The sequence below is a fragment of the Scylla paramamosain genome, unplaced genomic scaffold (genome assembly GCF_035594125.1).
Source record: "Scylla paramamosain isolate STU-SP2022 unplaced genomic scaffold, ASM3559412v1 Contig3, whole genome shotgun sequence".
Taxonomy (NCBI): domain Eukaryota; kingdom Metazoa; phylum Arthropoda; class Malacostraca; order Decapoda; family Portunidae; genus Scylla; species Scylla paramamosain.
Genome location: NW_026973668.1, coordinates 3,691,232 through 3,705,080, shown reverse-complemented (window position 1 = coordinate 3,705,080; position 13,849 = coordinate 3,691,232). Strand labels below are relative to the sequence as shown.

Here is a 13,849-nt window from a genome sequence, read left to right as displayed (position 1 = left end):
TGTTCGTTTCTCCTTTCTACATTTCCTTCTGCTTCTTCCCTTTTCTTTTTTCTTCCTCCTTTCATTTATTCATTATTTTTTCGCGTCTTCATTAAAGGGTTAAATGGCTTTCAATAGCTTATTGTTTGAATGAGGCGGTGTTGTTATTCTCGAACTCCAAACCAACCAACGTCAGTATTTATAAAATGAGGAATCGTGTTTTCTATTAAAATATTCTGCACCTGAAGAGATTTATTATTATTATTATTTATTATTTTTTTACGCATACGATATTAATTCACAAGCGTTTTCAGTCGGTATGTAATAAGATTGCCAGAGGCCACCCCATGAAATTATTTTTGGAACCATTACTACACTTCTAATATTTCCTTAAATTATACTTAATTCTTAATACCTAAATATAAGACGTTAATTGTATGGCTTAAAATATATATTAGTCTTTCCGTTCAGTGAAGGATTGAGTGTGTCTTTTCAACGGTGGAGGGATGGCCCAGATGAGATGAATGACAGAATCAGCAGGGAGGCGGTGGAGAAATGTCTGGAAAGACAGAAGAAATGGGAAGGCAGCAGAACCAGACGAGGTACCTTACGAGATATACAAGAATGGAGTGGAAGATGTGATTGATAGTTGAAACAGGCACAAGTATACAAGTGTTTAGGAATGTGGGTGAGTCCGAACGGGTGTGAAAAGGCAAAGAATGGAAAGAGGAGGTCGACTGGTAAGCGCAGGAAGGATGAGCGAGTAAGTGTAACATGGTGAGGGAAGTGTGGAAGAGTGTGGCTGTGCCGAGTATAATGTATGGTATGAGTGTGATTGCTTGGAACAAAAGTGAAATTGATAAGTTAGAAGTGGGGCAGAATAGAGTAGCAAGGATGGCACTGAGTGCACCGAGGTACTGTAGACAGAAGTGAAATGTGTGGGACTGAATTAATGGAAGAACAAGATGGAAGGAAAGAGCTCCGTGGAATGGTACAAGGAGAAAGAGGCCCCGATGTATGAAAGGTGGTATGAGGGAAGCCTGGATGGTGATCTCTTCCGAGCGAGGCCACAGTGTATGGATGTGAATGCAAGGAATTACAGATGGTCTGAGTCCCGCAGCAAAGTGTGCCAGATGTGTGACACGGGAGAGGATGGGACGGTGTTTGTGGTGCTGGATGATGCAAGTGATTCTGACTGAGTTAGGGCGTAATATGAATGAAAGAGTGGAGAAGACAGAAAGGGAGTGAATGGTGGTGCTGCTGAGACTGTCTGGAGAAACCAATGAAAGGATGATTGAGGCTGTGGAGGAGTTTCTAGAGAGAATGTGGCGTGTCAGATGCAGGGACAATTAATTTGTTTTTTTTTTTTTTTCTTTCTACGAGTTGCCGATCCAAAGGCATGGCTGAGGAGCATGGAGCTATAATATACATCAATGCCCGGGAGTGATCCCGAGCCCGGTCCTGTAGCGACATTATCAAGATCAAGATCACTGGCGCCAAAAGTCCCTGTTTATGGTCACTGGTGGAGGGATCAGAGGCGGCGTCCGCGTGGTGCTGTGGTCAGTGGTCAGGGCACGCCGAGTGTGCGGCAGATTGCGCCTGTGTTTGAGCTGGCCTGGGTCACCTGTGGCCACCTGGTCACCTGTCTACTCTGTGTCTGGTGGAGGGAACAGAGGCGGCGTCCGCGTGGTGCTGTGGTCAGTGGTCAGGGCCCGCCGAGTGTGCGGCAGATTGCGCCTGTGTTTGAGCTGGCCTGGGTCACCTGTAGCCACCTGGCGGAGTGGCGGTGCCTCCCTGGCCTCACCTGAGGGCGTGCAGGTAATGGTGGGCGGGGAATAAGTCAATGTCAGGAGCGAGTGACTGAGGTGGTGGCCACCGTCATTCTTGTTGTGGATTGTTTGTTTGTTTGTTGATTTCTTTTATCCCCAAGGCATGGTGGTGCCGTCTGGCTGTCTGCTGGTGCTGCCTGCCTGGTGAAGTGTTCCCTGGGGAATACACTGCTGCACTAGGTTGTTAGGTTGAGTGGCACTAGTGTCGACGTGCGGTCCCCGACTAGGCTTGGCCGCCTCCGTCAGGTCGAGAGAGAGTAGTAGTATCCTCGTCTGATCTGGTAACACTGCACAGAAAATACACAACTGGGAACTCTGACCTACCGGATTCGGCCTAGCCAGCCGGGGACCCCACGTCCACACTAGTGCCAGCTGTTTGGTGTTAGTTATGTCAAGGTAGGTTTGGTTATTTTGTTAGGTTTGGTTAGGGTTAGTTAGGTTAGTAAGTTAGGCTTGCCTATGTTATGGTAAGTCAGGTTAAGTTTAGGTTAGGTTAGGTTCTTTTTTGACAAAATTTCGCTGTCAATTGTGGCAGAAATGCATGACAACAGTTTTTTTCTTTTTTTGTTTTATTTTTGTTATTTTATTTGTTTGTTTTCCAGCAGGACACCAGTGGTGAGAGAGCAAGACCCAACCAGCAAATTCCCCATCCATTCTGCCCCAGAGACCCTCAGGTCAGTGGCCAGCAAGTCCTCCCGCCCATTCTGCTCCAGAGCCCCTCAGGTCAGTGACTGGCTGCTCAGAGAGCTGCACCACTACTGTCAACACTTGCTTCTTTGTCACAAGTTACCACCAACAAAAACTGATTGGCTTACTCTTTGCGAAGAGGCATTTTTTTTTTTTTACTTTATTTATATATTTATTTATTTTTATTTTATTTATTCTCTCTCTCTCTCTCTCTCTCTCTCTCTCTCTCTCTCTCTCTCTCTCTCTCTCTCTCTCTCTCTCTCTCTCCACAAAAGTTCTTTGAAGGAAAATGTTTGTAAAGCTTTGCGTGTTGTGCTGGATTCTTGGTGAGGCAGTGACAGGAGTGGTGCAGTGCCTGGTGACAAAAATAATGAGTTAAGTAAGAAGTACTAGCACAGGGCTTAAGTGAGAGAGTGGGCATTGTTAGCCGACACCTGAGACCAGGCCAGACCACGACCTGGTCTGGTCTGCGGACACCAGTTTGTTGCATTTTTCACCCCTGCATGTCTTTAGCAGCACACCACTAGCTGACCGCCTGGCCACTGTGGTGGTTTAGCAGCACACCACTAACTGACAGCCTGGCCATTGTAGTGGTTTAGCAGCACACCACTAACTGACAGCCTGGCCACTGTGGTGGTTTAGCAGCACACCACTAGCTGACAGCCTGGCCACTGTGGTGGTTTAGCAGCACACCACTAGCTGACAGCCTGGCCACTGTGGTGGTTTAGCACCACACCACTAGCTGACAGCCTGGCCACTGTGGTGGTTTAGCAGCACACCACTAGCTGACCGCCTGGCCACTGTGGTGGTTTAGCAGCACACCACTAACTGACAGCCTGGCCACTGTGGTGGTTTAGCAGCACACCACTAGCTGACAGCCTGGCCACTGTGGTGGTTTAGCAGCACACCACTAACTGACAGCCTGGCCACTGTGGTGGTTTAGCAGCACACCACTAGCTGACAGCCTGGCCACTGTGGTGGTTTAGCAGCACACCACTAACTGACAGTCTGGCCACTGTGGTGGTTTAGCAGCACACCACTAGCTGACAGCCTGGCCACTGTGGTGGTTTAGCAGCACACCACTAACTGACAGCCTGGCCACTGTGGTGGTTTAGCAGCACACCACTAACTGACAGCCTGGCCACTGTGGTGGTTTAGCAGCACATCACTAGCTGACAGCCTGGCCACTGTGGTGGTTTAGCAGCACACCACTAACTGACAGCCTGGCCACTGTGGTGGTTTAGCAGCACACCACTAACTGACAGCCTGGCCACTGTGGTGGTTTAGCAGCACATCACTAGCTGACAGCCTGGCCACTGTGGTGGTTTAGCAGCACACCACTAGCTGACAGCCTGGCCACTGTGGTGGTTTATCAGCACAGTAACACCCTGACCACAGGCCACTGCCTCCCTGTTTTGTGTTTGTGGTGCTGGATGATGCAAGTGATTCTGACTGAGTTAGGGCGTAATATGAATGAAAGAGTGGAGAAGACAGAAAGGGAATGAATGGTGGTGCTGCTGGGACTGTTTGGAGAAACCAATGAAAGGATGATTGAGGCAGTGGAGGAGTTTCTAGAGAGAATGTGGCGTGTCAGATGCAGGGACAATTAATTTTTGCTTGTTTTTTTTTTTTTTTTTTTTTTTTTTTTTTTTCTCTACGAGTTGCCGATCCAAAGGCATGGCTCAGGAGCATGGAGCTATAATATACATCAATGCCCGGGAGTGATCCCGAGCCACCTGTAGCGACATTATCAAGATCAAGATCACTGGCGCCAAAAGTCCCTGTTGATGGTCACTGGTGGAGGGATCAGAGGCGGCGTCCGCGTGGTGCTATGGTCAGTGGTCAGTGGTCAGGGCACGCCGAGTGTGCAGCAGATTGCGCCTGTGTTTGAGCTGGCCTGGGTCACCTGTGGCCACCTGGTCACCTGTCTACTCTGTGTCTGGTGGAGGGAACAGAGGCGGCGTCCGCGTGGTGCTATGGTCAGTGGTCAGGGCCCACCGAGTGGGCGGCAGATTGCGCCTGTGTTTGAGCTGGCCTGGGTCACCTGTGGCCACCTGGCGGGCTTCACCCCCAACTTGGACCATCGCCAACTCGGACCATCACCAACTCGGCCCTGGTCTATACTAACTCAGACCACGATAACCAACTCGGACCACTATATGCCAACTCGGACCACCAACTTGTACCATATTTAAAAGTTAAATGATAATTCAGCAGCTTAAAATTGACTTTTATTTCACGATAAAATACAATTAAAATTATGCTCTAAAAACATGCAAAAGTCAGTAAAATACAATTAAAATTATACTCTAAAAACATGCAAAGTCAGTAAAATACAATAAAAATTATGCTCAAAAAACATGCATAAGTCAGTTTAAAAATAAAACTCAAGTATTTCATGAAAAATCAAGTCATTACATATTCACAGCAATATGATGAGAGGCAGCATGCAAAAGTCAGTAAAATACAATTAAGATTATAGTCTAAAAACATGCAAAAGTCAGTTTAAAAAATAAAACTAGAGTATTTCATGAAAAATCAAGTCATTACATATTCACAGCAATATGATGAGAGGCAGCATGCAAAAGTCAGTAAAATACAATTAAAATTGTAGTCTAAAAACATGCAAAAGTCAATTTTAAAAAATAAAACTAGAGTATTTCATGAAAAATCAAGTCATTACATATTCACAGCAATATGATGAGAGGCAACTTTCAGTAAGCTTTTTGCTGTTTTAGTGCCCAGAGAAAATTCCTCCCAAAGCATGGCTAGTCGTCCATGTTGTTTTGTATATTTATTTTTTTTGGTGACGCAACACCTTTCCATCATTTATAAACTTTACATGAGGCATTACAAGTCTAGCCTCTGTGTGTAGCAGGGTTATTAAAGTATAGAAGTTCAGTTGGCCTTTATGTGCTTTCATATTAAGTCTGTAATGCCATCCTTCAACGTCATTGTTAGTTCTTACACTTCGATCAAATACACACCAAACTTTGGGAGGCCACATTTCTGATGTAATCCATGTACTGTTTATGTACTCTAAAAGATCTAAGAGTGGTTGTGACCCAGCTGCTTTCCTATAGAATCTTATAAAAAGTCCTTCTATGTGATCATCAGGTACATACAGCAGAGAAAGCAGTTGTCTTACAAATTTGTAGGTTTTGCTATCATGTGTGTAAGCAGACTGGAGGCCAAGAACTTGCGCCTTCCTCCAAACTGCTTGTCCCCAGTGAAATGCACAACCACGCATAACTACATGTGGGAAAACTTCTGGAATAGCACGCCAAATACTTTGTTCAAAATCAAGGATAACTTCTTTTACTTTTAATTGTCCATCTAAAATTTCTTTGAGTTTATAATCTTTACATCTCTTACCCGACATTAACACAAACAACAGAGGCGTTTGTTTTACGTTACCATCGCACTTCATAAATGCGTGAATACTAAAAAGCTGGGTAAAGGGTCGCCTCACTACTTTAAAAGTTCCATGAACATACCAGTTTCTTGCTTTAGCAAGTAACTGAAGCTGTTCTTGTGTTGCAAACAATAGGTGGCGTCTGTCCACTATACTTATATCTGATTTAAGAAAGTTAGGTGGAATGTGCTCCTCACTAATACAAAAAGTTAGGTCACTGGGCTCAGCAGGTCTGTTAGCTCGCCGCTTCCTGTTTGCTTGGCGAGCTAGATTCACCGGTGCAGGTAGCGAAGCAGTAGGCTTTGTTGGATCAACGTGTTCAAGAAGCACTTCCTCCACGATTTCTAAAGCTGGGCGAAATACATCATCCATTGCTTTGTCTTTAATTAACTTTGACACCATGCTTGTAGTCAAAGGGCATGCTTCCGGTGGGTGTGAATGTTCATTGGCTCCTCTGATAAACACTCCGTTCACTTCCTTTACTATCATGTTACAGGTAACCTTTTTATTACGCACTGCACAGCGACAATGAACACCAACATTTGTTTTTCTTTTAAATGTGTATGAAAATCCTAGACTGTCCACAAGTTTCTGCTTGCCCCTTTGTGAAGATGCACATATTTTTTCATACGTTATAATAGGTGGATGAGCCTCAGAGCAGTCCAAAGTGTCGTTGTCCAAGGTGTCTTTCGTCTAGATAAGTTTCAGAATTTATATCATCCACTAACGCCTGGGTCGGAGTAGGTAGATGATCCTCAGGGCAGTCATGTACAGCGATGTCTTGTACAGAAGAGCAAGTTGTGCAGCTCCAATTCACGTCAAGACCCTCCCTTACAGCTCTTCTACAGTCCTCCCTTGAAATCCCAGTCTTACAGGTTCTGTGTTGCCATGATTTACATCCATCACACAACAATGCCTCCTGTAAAAAATCATATTCCGAGGTTCATGTCGATATTTTAGTGTACACTAGATATAATCAGTATTACAGAAAACTGTTCAACATATAGTTACAATAAATTCAATTAACAATTAAATCCTGTAGTCTCACCTGTCGAGGACGCACCACGTCTTTGCACACCAAACACTTGTCCATGATCGGACTGCCTTCTGCTGTGTACAAGTGATATCTGGCCTGGACATCTTGTGAGTGAACCAAGAATCACAAATGTGTGAAGCACTCTTCTCTGTGCGATAGTTTATGATGGTTTGAATCTAACAAGTGTGTGAAGCACTCTTCTCTGTTCGAGTTCAAGTTGGTTAGGCCATGATCCCTTTAGGCCGAGAGTCATTTAGGCCGTGATCCCTTTAGGTCGAGAGTCATTTAGGCCGTGATCCTTAAACTCAGTGTTGCAAACCCTGCGCTGCCATTCTTGACAATGGTCACACTGCAAAGCATGGTCACACTGCAAAGCATGCTGGTTGAATCGTACACGTCGAGAGCAAACAACACGAGGAAATTTGGTAGGCATCCTGAGCGATGAGGCGTGAGGGAATAACGAATACGCAGAATTTGACTTCAACACATCAACTAAGTAAGTAAGACAGTGTTTTGAGACTTTCAAAATTATATGTTTTGAATTTAGTAATATTTTGAATTAAGTAATTGAGACAGTGTTTCGTAATTGTAATTGCACTTGTACGGACACGGCAAGGTTTGCTGTGCGACACAGGTGTGAGAGGTGGCAGAACAGGAAATGTGATAATGGTGTATCTTGAGCTGATTAATGGCAGCTGTGAAACCAGGTATTTTCAATGGCTGGGTTTCGTGCACTTCCTGCAGTACCTCATAAAACGATTAATATGTGTGTAAGTACGCTACAGAACATAGTTTCCACTGCATATAGGTCTCTTCCACTGTATATAGGTCTCTTCCATTTATTATCTTTATTTTATGGAGGTATCGATCTCTCGATACATTATCAAGAGTATCAACAAGACTCATTAGCATGCAATCACGTCACACTTCTTGCCTCCACAGTAGTCCTCCAGCATCGACTGCACTATAAAAGCTATAAAAAGGATCTCATTATTACGGCCTAAACGACCCACGGCCTACAGAGTCGCGGCCTAAACGACTCGGCGTAAAGGGATCACGGCCTAAACGACTCTCGGCCTAGAGTGCTCACGGCCGAAACGACCTGCTCCCCTCTGTGCGATAGTTTATGATGGTTTGAATCTAACAAATGTAGTGATAATACACGTTCATACGTGAAGCCACGTGCAGCTTGGAGATTTTTTTTCCCACGCTCAAATGAAGCGGTTACTGATTCGTGATTAAAGAGATAATTAGCTCGTGTATTGCTTACATGTAGTTTACAGTGGAATTTTTTTACCTAATTTGGTTGGGGACATTCTTGGCTTCATTATGGGGTAGAGCTCTTAAGTGTAGTTAAATATCAAATTGTCAATAATTACGGCTGCGCCAGTATTATGACAATTTGTTTTTTCATCCTGAGTCGTATGGTAATGAGGCAAATGTAGGGTAATTTCAGTAAGTGTGTAGGGCGGAGACGTCTGTAGAGGTTGGCAACACTGCCCACAGTTTATGATGGTCCGAGTCGGCAAACATGGTGGTCCGACTTGGTATTTCAGAAAATGAGAATGGTCCGAGTTGGTCCACAAGATGGTCCGAGTTGCCTTTTCATAATGGGCCGAGATGGAAAAGGGCCGAGTTGGCCCTACCCCCTGGCGGACTGGCGGCACCTCCCTGGCCTCACCTGAGGGCGTGCAGGTAATGGTGGGCGGGGAACAAGTCAGTGTCAGGAGCGAGTGACTGAGGTGGTGGTCACCGTCACTCTTGTGGTTTGTTTGTTTGTTTGTTGATTTCTTTTATTCCCAAGGCATGGCGGCTGCCTGCCAGGTGAAGTGTTGCCTGGGGAATAATAGGCAGACATCTTGTGCACTGCTGCGCTGGGTTAGGTTAGGCTGTGTGGCACTACAGTCGATGTGAGGTCCCCAGCTGGCTAGGCCGCGTCCGGCAGGTCTAGAGAGAGAGAGAGAGAGAGAGAGAGAGTAGATTCCTTGCCTGACCTGGTAACAGTGCAAGGAAAATACACAACTGGCAATACAGATCTTCCGGACAAGGCCTAGCCAGCCTGGAATCCCACGTCCACACTAGTGCCGGTTGTTTGGTGTTAGTTGTGTTAAGGTAGGTTTGGTTATTTTGTTAGGTTTGGTTAGGGTTAGTTAGGCTTGCTTATATTATGGTAAGACAGGTTAAGTTTAGGTTAGGTTTTTTTTGACGAAATTTTGCTGTTACAATCGTGGCAGCAATGCAGGACATCAGTTAATGTTTTTTGCCTTTTTGTTTTATTTTTGTTATTTGTTTGTTTATCATTGTTTTATTTATTTGTTTGTTTTCCAGCAGGACATCAGTGGTGAGAGACAAAAAGACCCGACCAGCAAGCCCTCCCATCCATTCTGCCCCAGAGTCCATCAGGTTATTGGCCGGCATGTCCTCCTGTCCATTCTACCCCAGAGCCCCTCAGGTATGTGGCCGGCAAGTCCTCCCGTCCATTCTGTCCCAGAGCCCCTCAGGTCAGTGGCCGGCAACGAAAACTGATTGGCTTGCTCTTTGCATGGCTGTGGTGGCCCGATCAGAGTCATTTGTTGTGGTCCTAGGCAAACTCGGCCCATCGGCAACTCGGCCCGTTAGAATACCAACTCGGCCCATAAGATACCATCTCGGCCCATGTTGAAATTGCTATCATCACTTTTTTCCATGATAAGAGCGTGGCAGAAACTGAATGAGCAAAATACAACGTAAAATACAACAAAAAGATGGTATAAAAGCAGTCAAATAAAAATTAAAAAAAAACTAATATGAATAGTTAAAAAGTAAAACTAAGTAAAAAGAAAAGAAAGTTCTAAAATACATGCAATCAAAAGTAAAAAATTATGGATTAACTGCAATATGATGTGAGACAGCCCTTTGTAAGTTCTTGGCAGAACGCTGGCCATTACTGAATTCTTCCCAGAGGTTCACAAGATGTCCATGTTGTTTCTGGTACCTCAAAACTTTTCCATCCAACAAAAGCCTTACTTGAATGGAGACCAGCTTGGCTTCATCATGTAGAAGTTTTACTAACAGGTAAAAGTTTAGTTGGCCTTTCCTTTTGTGTGGTGGCCCTACTCTGTGGAGGCTGTGTGTTAGGCTGAGACTGAGGCAGGAAGCCCCTCTCTGCCTGTGTGGTGATGGCCTCCTCTGTTATAGGTGCCAGGTGTATCTTGTCTGTGGAGTCTGTGTTAGGCTGAGGCTGAGGCAGGTAGCCCTTCACTCCCTGTGTAGTGACAGCCTCCTCTGTTACAGGTACCAGATTGGCATCCAGTGGCGGGACTCCCTCTGTGCATCCTCGGTGCAGCCCCAGTGTTCCTGCAGAACTGACCACTACCAAGAGCAGTGTTGCAATGGAGGATGTGATGCCAGGCAGCAGCAGTAGCAGCAGTATGAACAGATGGGAACAGTTGCTCTTCTAGACAGGGTGGAATCAAAAGCTTTTCGTCTCATCAACTCCTCTCCTCTCAGTGACTTTCTTCAGCCTCTCTCTCACTGCCGCAATGTTGCATATCTAGCTGTCTTCTACCGCTATTTTCATGTTAACTGCTCTTCTGATCTTGCTAACTGCATGCCTCCCCTCCTCCCGCGGCCTTGCTGCACAAGACTTTCTTCTTTCTCTCACCCCTATTCTGTCCACCTCTCTAACACAAGAGTTAACCAGTATTCTCAATCATTCGTCCCTTTCTCTGGTAAACTCTGGAACTCCCTGCCTGCTTCTGTATTTCCACCTTCCTATGACTTGAATTCCTTCAAGAGGGAGGTTTCAAGACACTTATTCATCAATTTTTGACCACTGCTTTGACCCTTTTATGGGACTGGCATTTCAGTGGGCATATTTTTTATTGGATTTTTGTTGCCCTTGGCCAGTGTCCTTCCTACATAAAAAAAAATAAAAATAAAAAACCACAAGTGTGACCACTGCAGGAAGACATTTGCCCAGAAGAGTCATCTTGCCTCACACATCCTCACCCACACTAGGGAGAGAATGTTCCAGTCCCTGGAGTGTGGGAAAAGATTTACCAGGAAGGGTTCCCTTGACAGACACATCCTCACCCACACTGGGGAGAGAAAGTTCCAGTGCGTGGAGTGTGGGAAAAGATTTACCAGGAAGGATTCCCTTGACAGACACATCCTCACCCACACTGGGGAGAGAAAGTTCCAGTGCCTGGAGTGTGGGAAAAAATTTACTCGGAAAGGTCATCTTGACACACACATCCTCACCCACACTGGGGAGAGAAAGTTCCAGTGCCTGGAGTGTGGGAAAAGATTTATCCATAAAGGTTATCTTAACAAACACACCCTCACCCACACTGGGGAGAAAAAGTTCCAGTGCCTGGAGTGTGGGAAAAGATTTATCCATAAAGGTGATCTTAACAAACACATCCTCACCCACACTGGGGAGAGAAAGTTCCAGTGCCTGGAGTGTGGGAAAAGATTTATCCATAAAGGTGATCTTAACAAACACACCCTCACCCACACTGGGGAGAAAAAGTTCCAGTGCCTGGAGTGTGGGAAAAGATTTACTCTGAAAGGTCATCTTGACACACACATCCTCACCCACACTGGGGAGAGAAAGTTCCAGTGCCTGGAGTGTGGGAAAAGATTTACTCAGAAAGGTCATCTTGACAGACACATCCTCACCCACACTGGGGAGAGAGAGTTCCAGTGCCTGGAGTGTGGGAAAAGATTTACTCGGAAAGATCATCTTGACACACACATCCTCACCTACACTGGGGAGAGAAAGTTTCAGTGCCTGGAGTGTGGGAAAAGATTTACTCTGAAAGGTGATCTTAACAAACACACCCTCACCCACACTGGGGAGAGAAAGTTCCAGTGCCTGGAGTGTGGGAAAAGATTTATCCATAAAGGTGATCTTAACAAACACATCCTCACCCACACTGGGGAGAGAAAGTTCCAGTGCCTGGAGTGTGGGAAAAGATTTATCCATAAAGGTGATCTTAACAAACACATCCTCACCCACACTGGGGAGAGAAAGTTCCAGTGCCTGGAGTGTGGGAAAAGATTTACTCTGAAATGTCATCTTGACACACACATCCTTACCCACACTGGGGAGAGAGAGTTCCAGTGCCTGGAGTGTGGGAAAAGATTTACCAGGAAGGGTTCCCTTGACAGACACATCCTCACCCACACTGGAGAGAGAAAGTTTCAGTGCCTGGAGTGTGGGAAAAGATTTACCAGGAAGGGTTCCCTTGACAGACACATCCTCACCCACACTGGGAAGAGAAAGTTCCAGTGCCTGGAGTGTGGGAAAAGACTTACCCATAAAGGCAGTCTTGACAGACACACCCTCACCCACACTGGGAGATAGTAAAGTGGCCGTCTTCTACAACAAGGACATTCCAGCAGGGAGACACACACACAAGGTGTGTGTGTCTGATATTGTTATCTGATGACCTGATATTGTTATCTGGAACAAAGAAGAGAAAACAGCCAAAATGATAGATGTTGCAGTCCCCAGTGACTAAGGCCTCAGTAGAGCTGAAAGGAAAAAAATTACAAAATATCAAGACCTAAGAAATGACCCACATACAACGTGGTCACTGACGGACGTCGGTATAACACCAGTGGTGGTGGCGGCGACAGGGCTGATGAAGAAAAACCCGGAGAGCTGCCCTGAGGCAATCCCTGGTCCCCCAAGTGCCCACGAGGTACAAACAGCTGCGGTCAAGGGAACAGTTGCTGTCCTGAAGAGAGTCCTCAGATACACTGCTAACACTGCTTAGGGTGTAACTTTAGACCCCAGGCTTGGGGCCCATTGCACTCACCAAACAATGAAACAAGAAAATGCAGAAAACAGGGAGAGAAAGTTCCCAGGCCTGCAGTGTGGGAAAAGATTTGCCCTGGCAATACCAGTGGTGACTTGTGGGTGTGGTGTGGTGACTGGCCACATTACTGCCACAAACCAGCTGGCAATACCAGTGGTGACTTGTGGGTGTCGTGTGGTGACTGGCCACAACATTACTGCCACAAACCAGCTGGCAATACCAGTGGTGACTTGTGGGTCTGGTGTGGTGACTGGCCAAAAGGTTTATCCTGCAATGTAATGTTGACAAACATCCTCACCCACACTGTGGTAAGGAAGTACAGGTGTGGTGTTTGTGGCAGTGTTTGTGTAGCAAGAGTGGTGTTGCCAGACACATCCAAACACACCTGTGGGGGGTGAGGTGTTGTGGTTGTGGTGGTGGTGTGTGAGGGACTTGGAGTGACTAGTGTTTGTGTGTTGTTACTTTGTACTCAAGTGTTGGAATAAACTTTTGTTGCTAGAATGCTGAGTTATGTTGTTAACAGTATTTAATGTGTGTGTGTGTGTGTGTGTGTGTGTACAAAATGGCCAGTATTAATCCTCACATGACAAACACAGCAGTGGATGACTGGAATAGACTCAGTAGTCAGGTTGTTAGTGCAGAGTGAGTCATTACAGAGCTTTGAATTGTTAGACAAGTGTTTGGACAGGGATGACAGGTGGAAACAGGTGTGTTTTGTACAGGGACTGCCACGTGTAGGCCTGATGGCTTCCTCCTCCAACCCTTGTGTTCTTGTGTACCACTACTACTACTACCACCACTACTACTACTACTATTAATAATAATAAAACACTTAATTTCTTCACTCTTTTAATATATTACAACATCCATTTTCTTCAAATATAAACTGGAAAATTGTTATTAAAATTATCGAAAAGTAAACCCATCACTCTTCTTCTTCATCAACAATTTGGCTTAGAAGAAGAATAGCAACAATACCACCACCAGTAACTTACAACTCCACTATAACTCGCTGTTATATATAAAATGCACCCAATTATGAAAATATACGCTGTACAAGATACAGTGTGTGTGTGTGTGTGTGTAGGACAGAGAG

The 13,849-nt window shown here is 45.4% G+C and overlaps 2 protein-coding genes across 7 annotated transcripts; both read left to right on the top strand.

Moving 5' to 3' along the window:
* The first annotated feature begins 431 nt into the window (after positions 1 to 431).
* LOC135096345 (uncharacterized) lies at positions 432 to 10,387 on the top strand. 6 transcript variants are annotated; one of them, XM_063997795.1, is made up of 5 exons: positions 432 to 581; positions 1,363 to 1,797; positions 2,411 to 2,482; positions 9,275 to 9,398; positions 10,220 to 10,387. In XM_063997795.1, exons 2-5 carry the CDS (start codon positions 1,492 to 1,494, stop codon positions 10,384 to 10,386), a joined length of 669 nt encoding a protein of 222 aa, XP_063853865.1. In that variant the 5' UTR covers positions 432 to 581; positions 1,363 to 1,491; the 3' UTR covers position 10,387. The 6 variants fall into 6 exon arrangements, with proteins under 6 accessions (XP_063853865.1, XP_063853867.1, XP_063853864.1 ...); XM_063997797.1 differs by having other exon boundaries at positions 441 to 1,797; positions 2,414 to 2,482; XM_063997794.1 differs by having other exon boundaries at positions 443 to 1,797.
* A 565-nt stretch (positions 10,388 to 10,952) lies between these two features.
* On the top strand, positions 10,953 to 13,254 carry LOC135096344 (gastrula zinc finger protein XlCGF57.1-like). Its single transcript, XM_063997793.1, has one exon. The coding sequence runs from the start codon at positions 10,953 to 10,955 to the stop codon at positions 12,294 to 12,296; it is 1,344 nt and encodes a 447-aa protein (XP_063853863.1). The 3' UTR covers positions 12,297 to 13,254.
* The last annotated feature ends 595 nt before the right edge of the window (positions 13,255 to 13,849 follow it).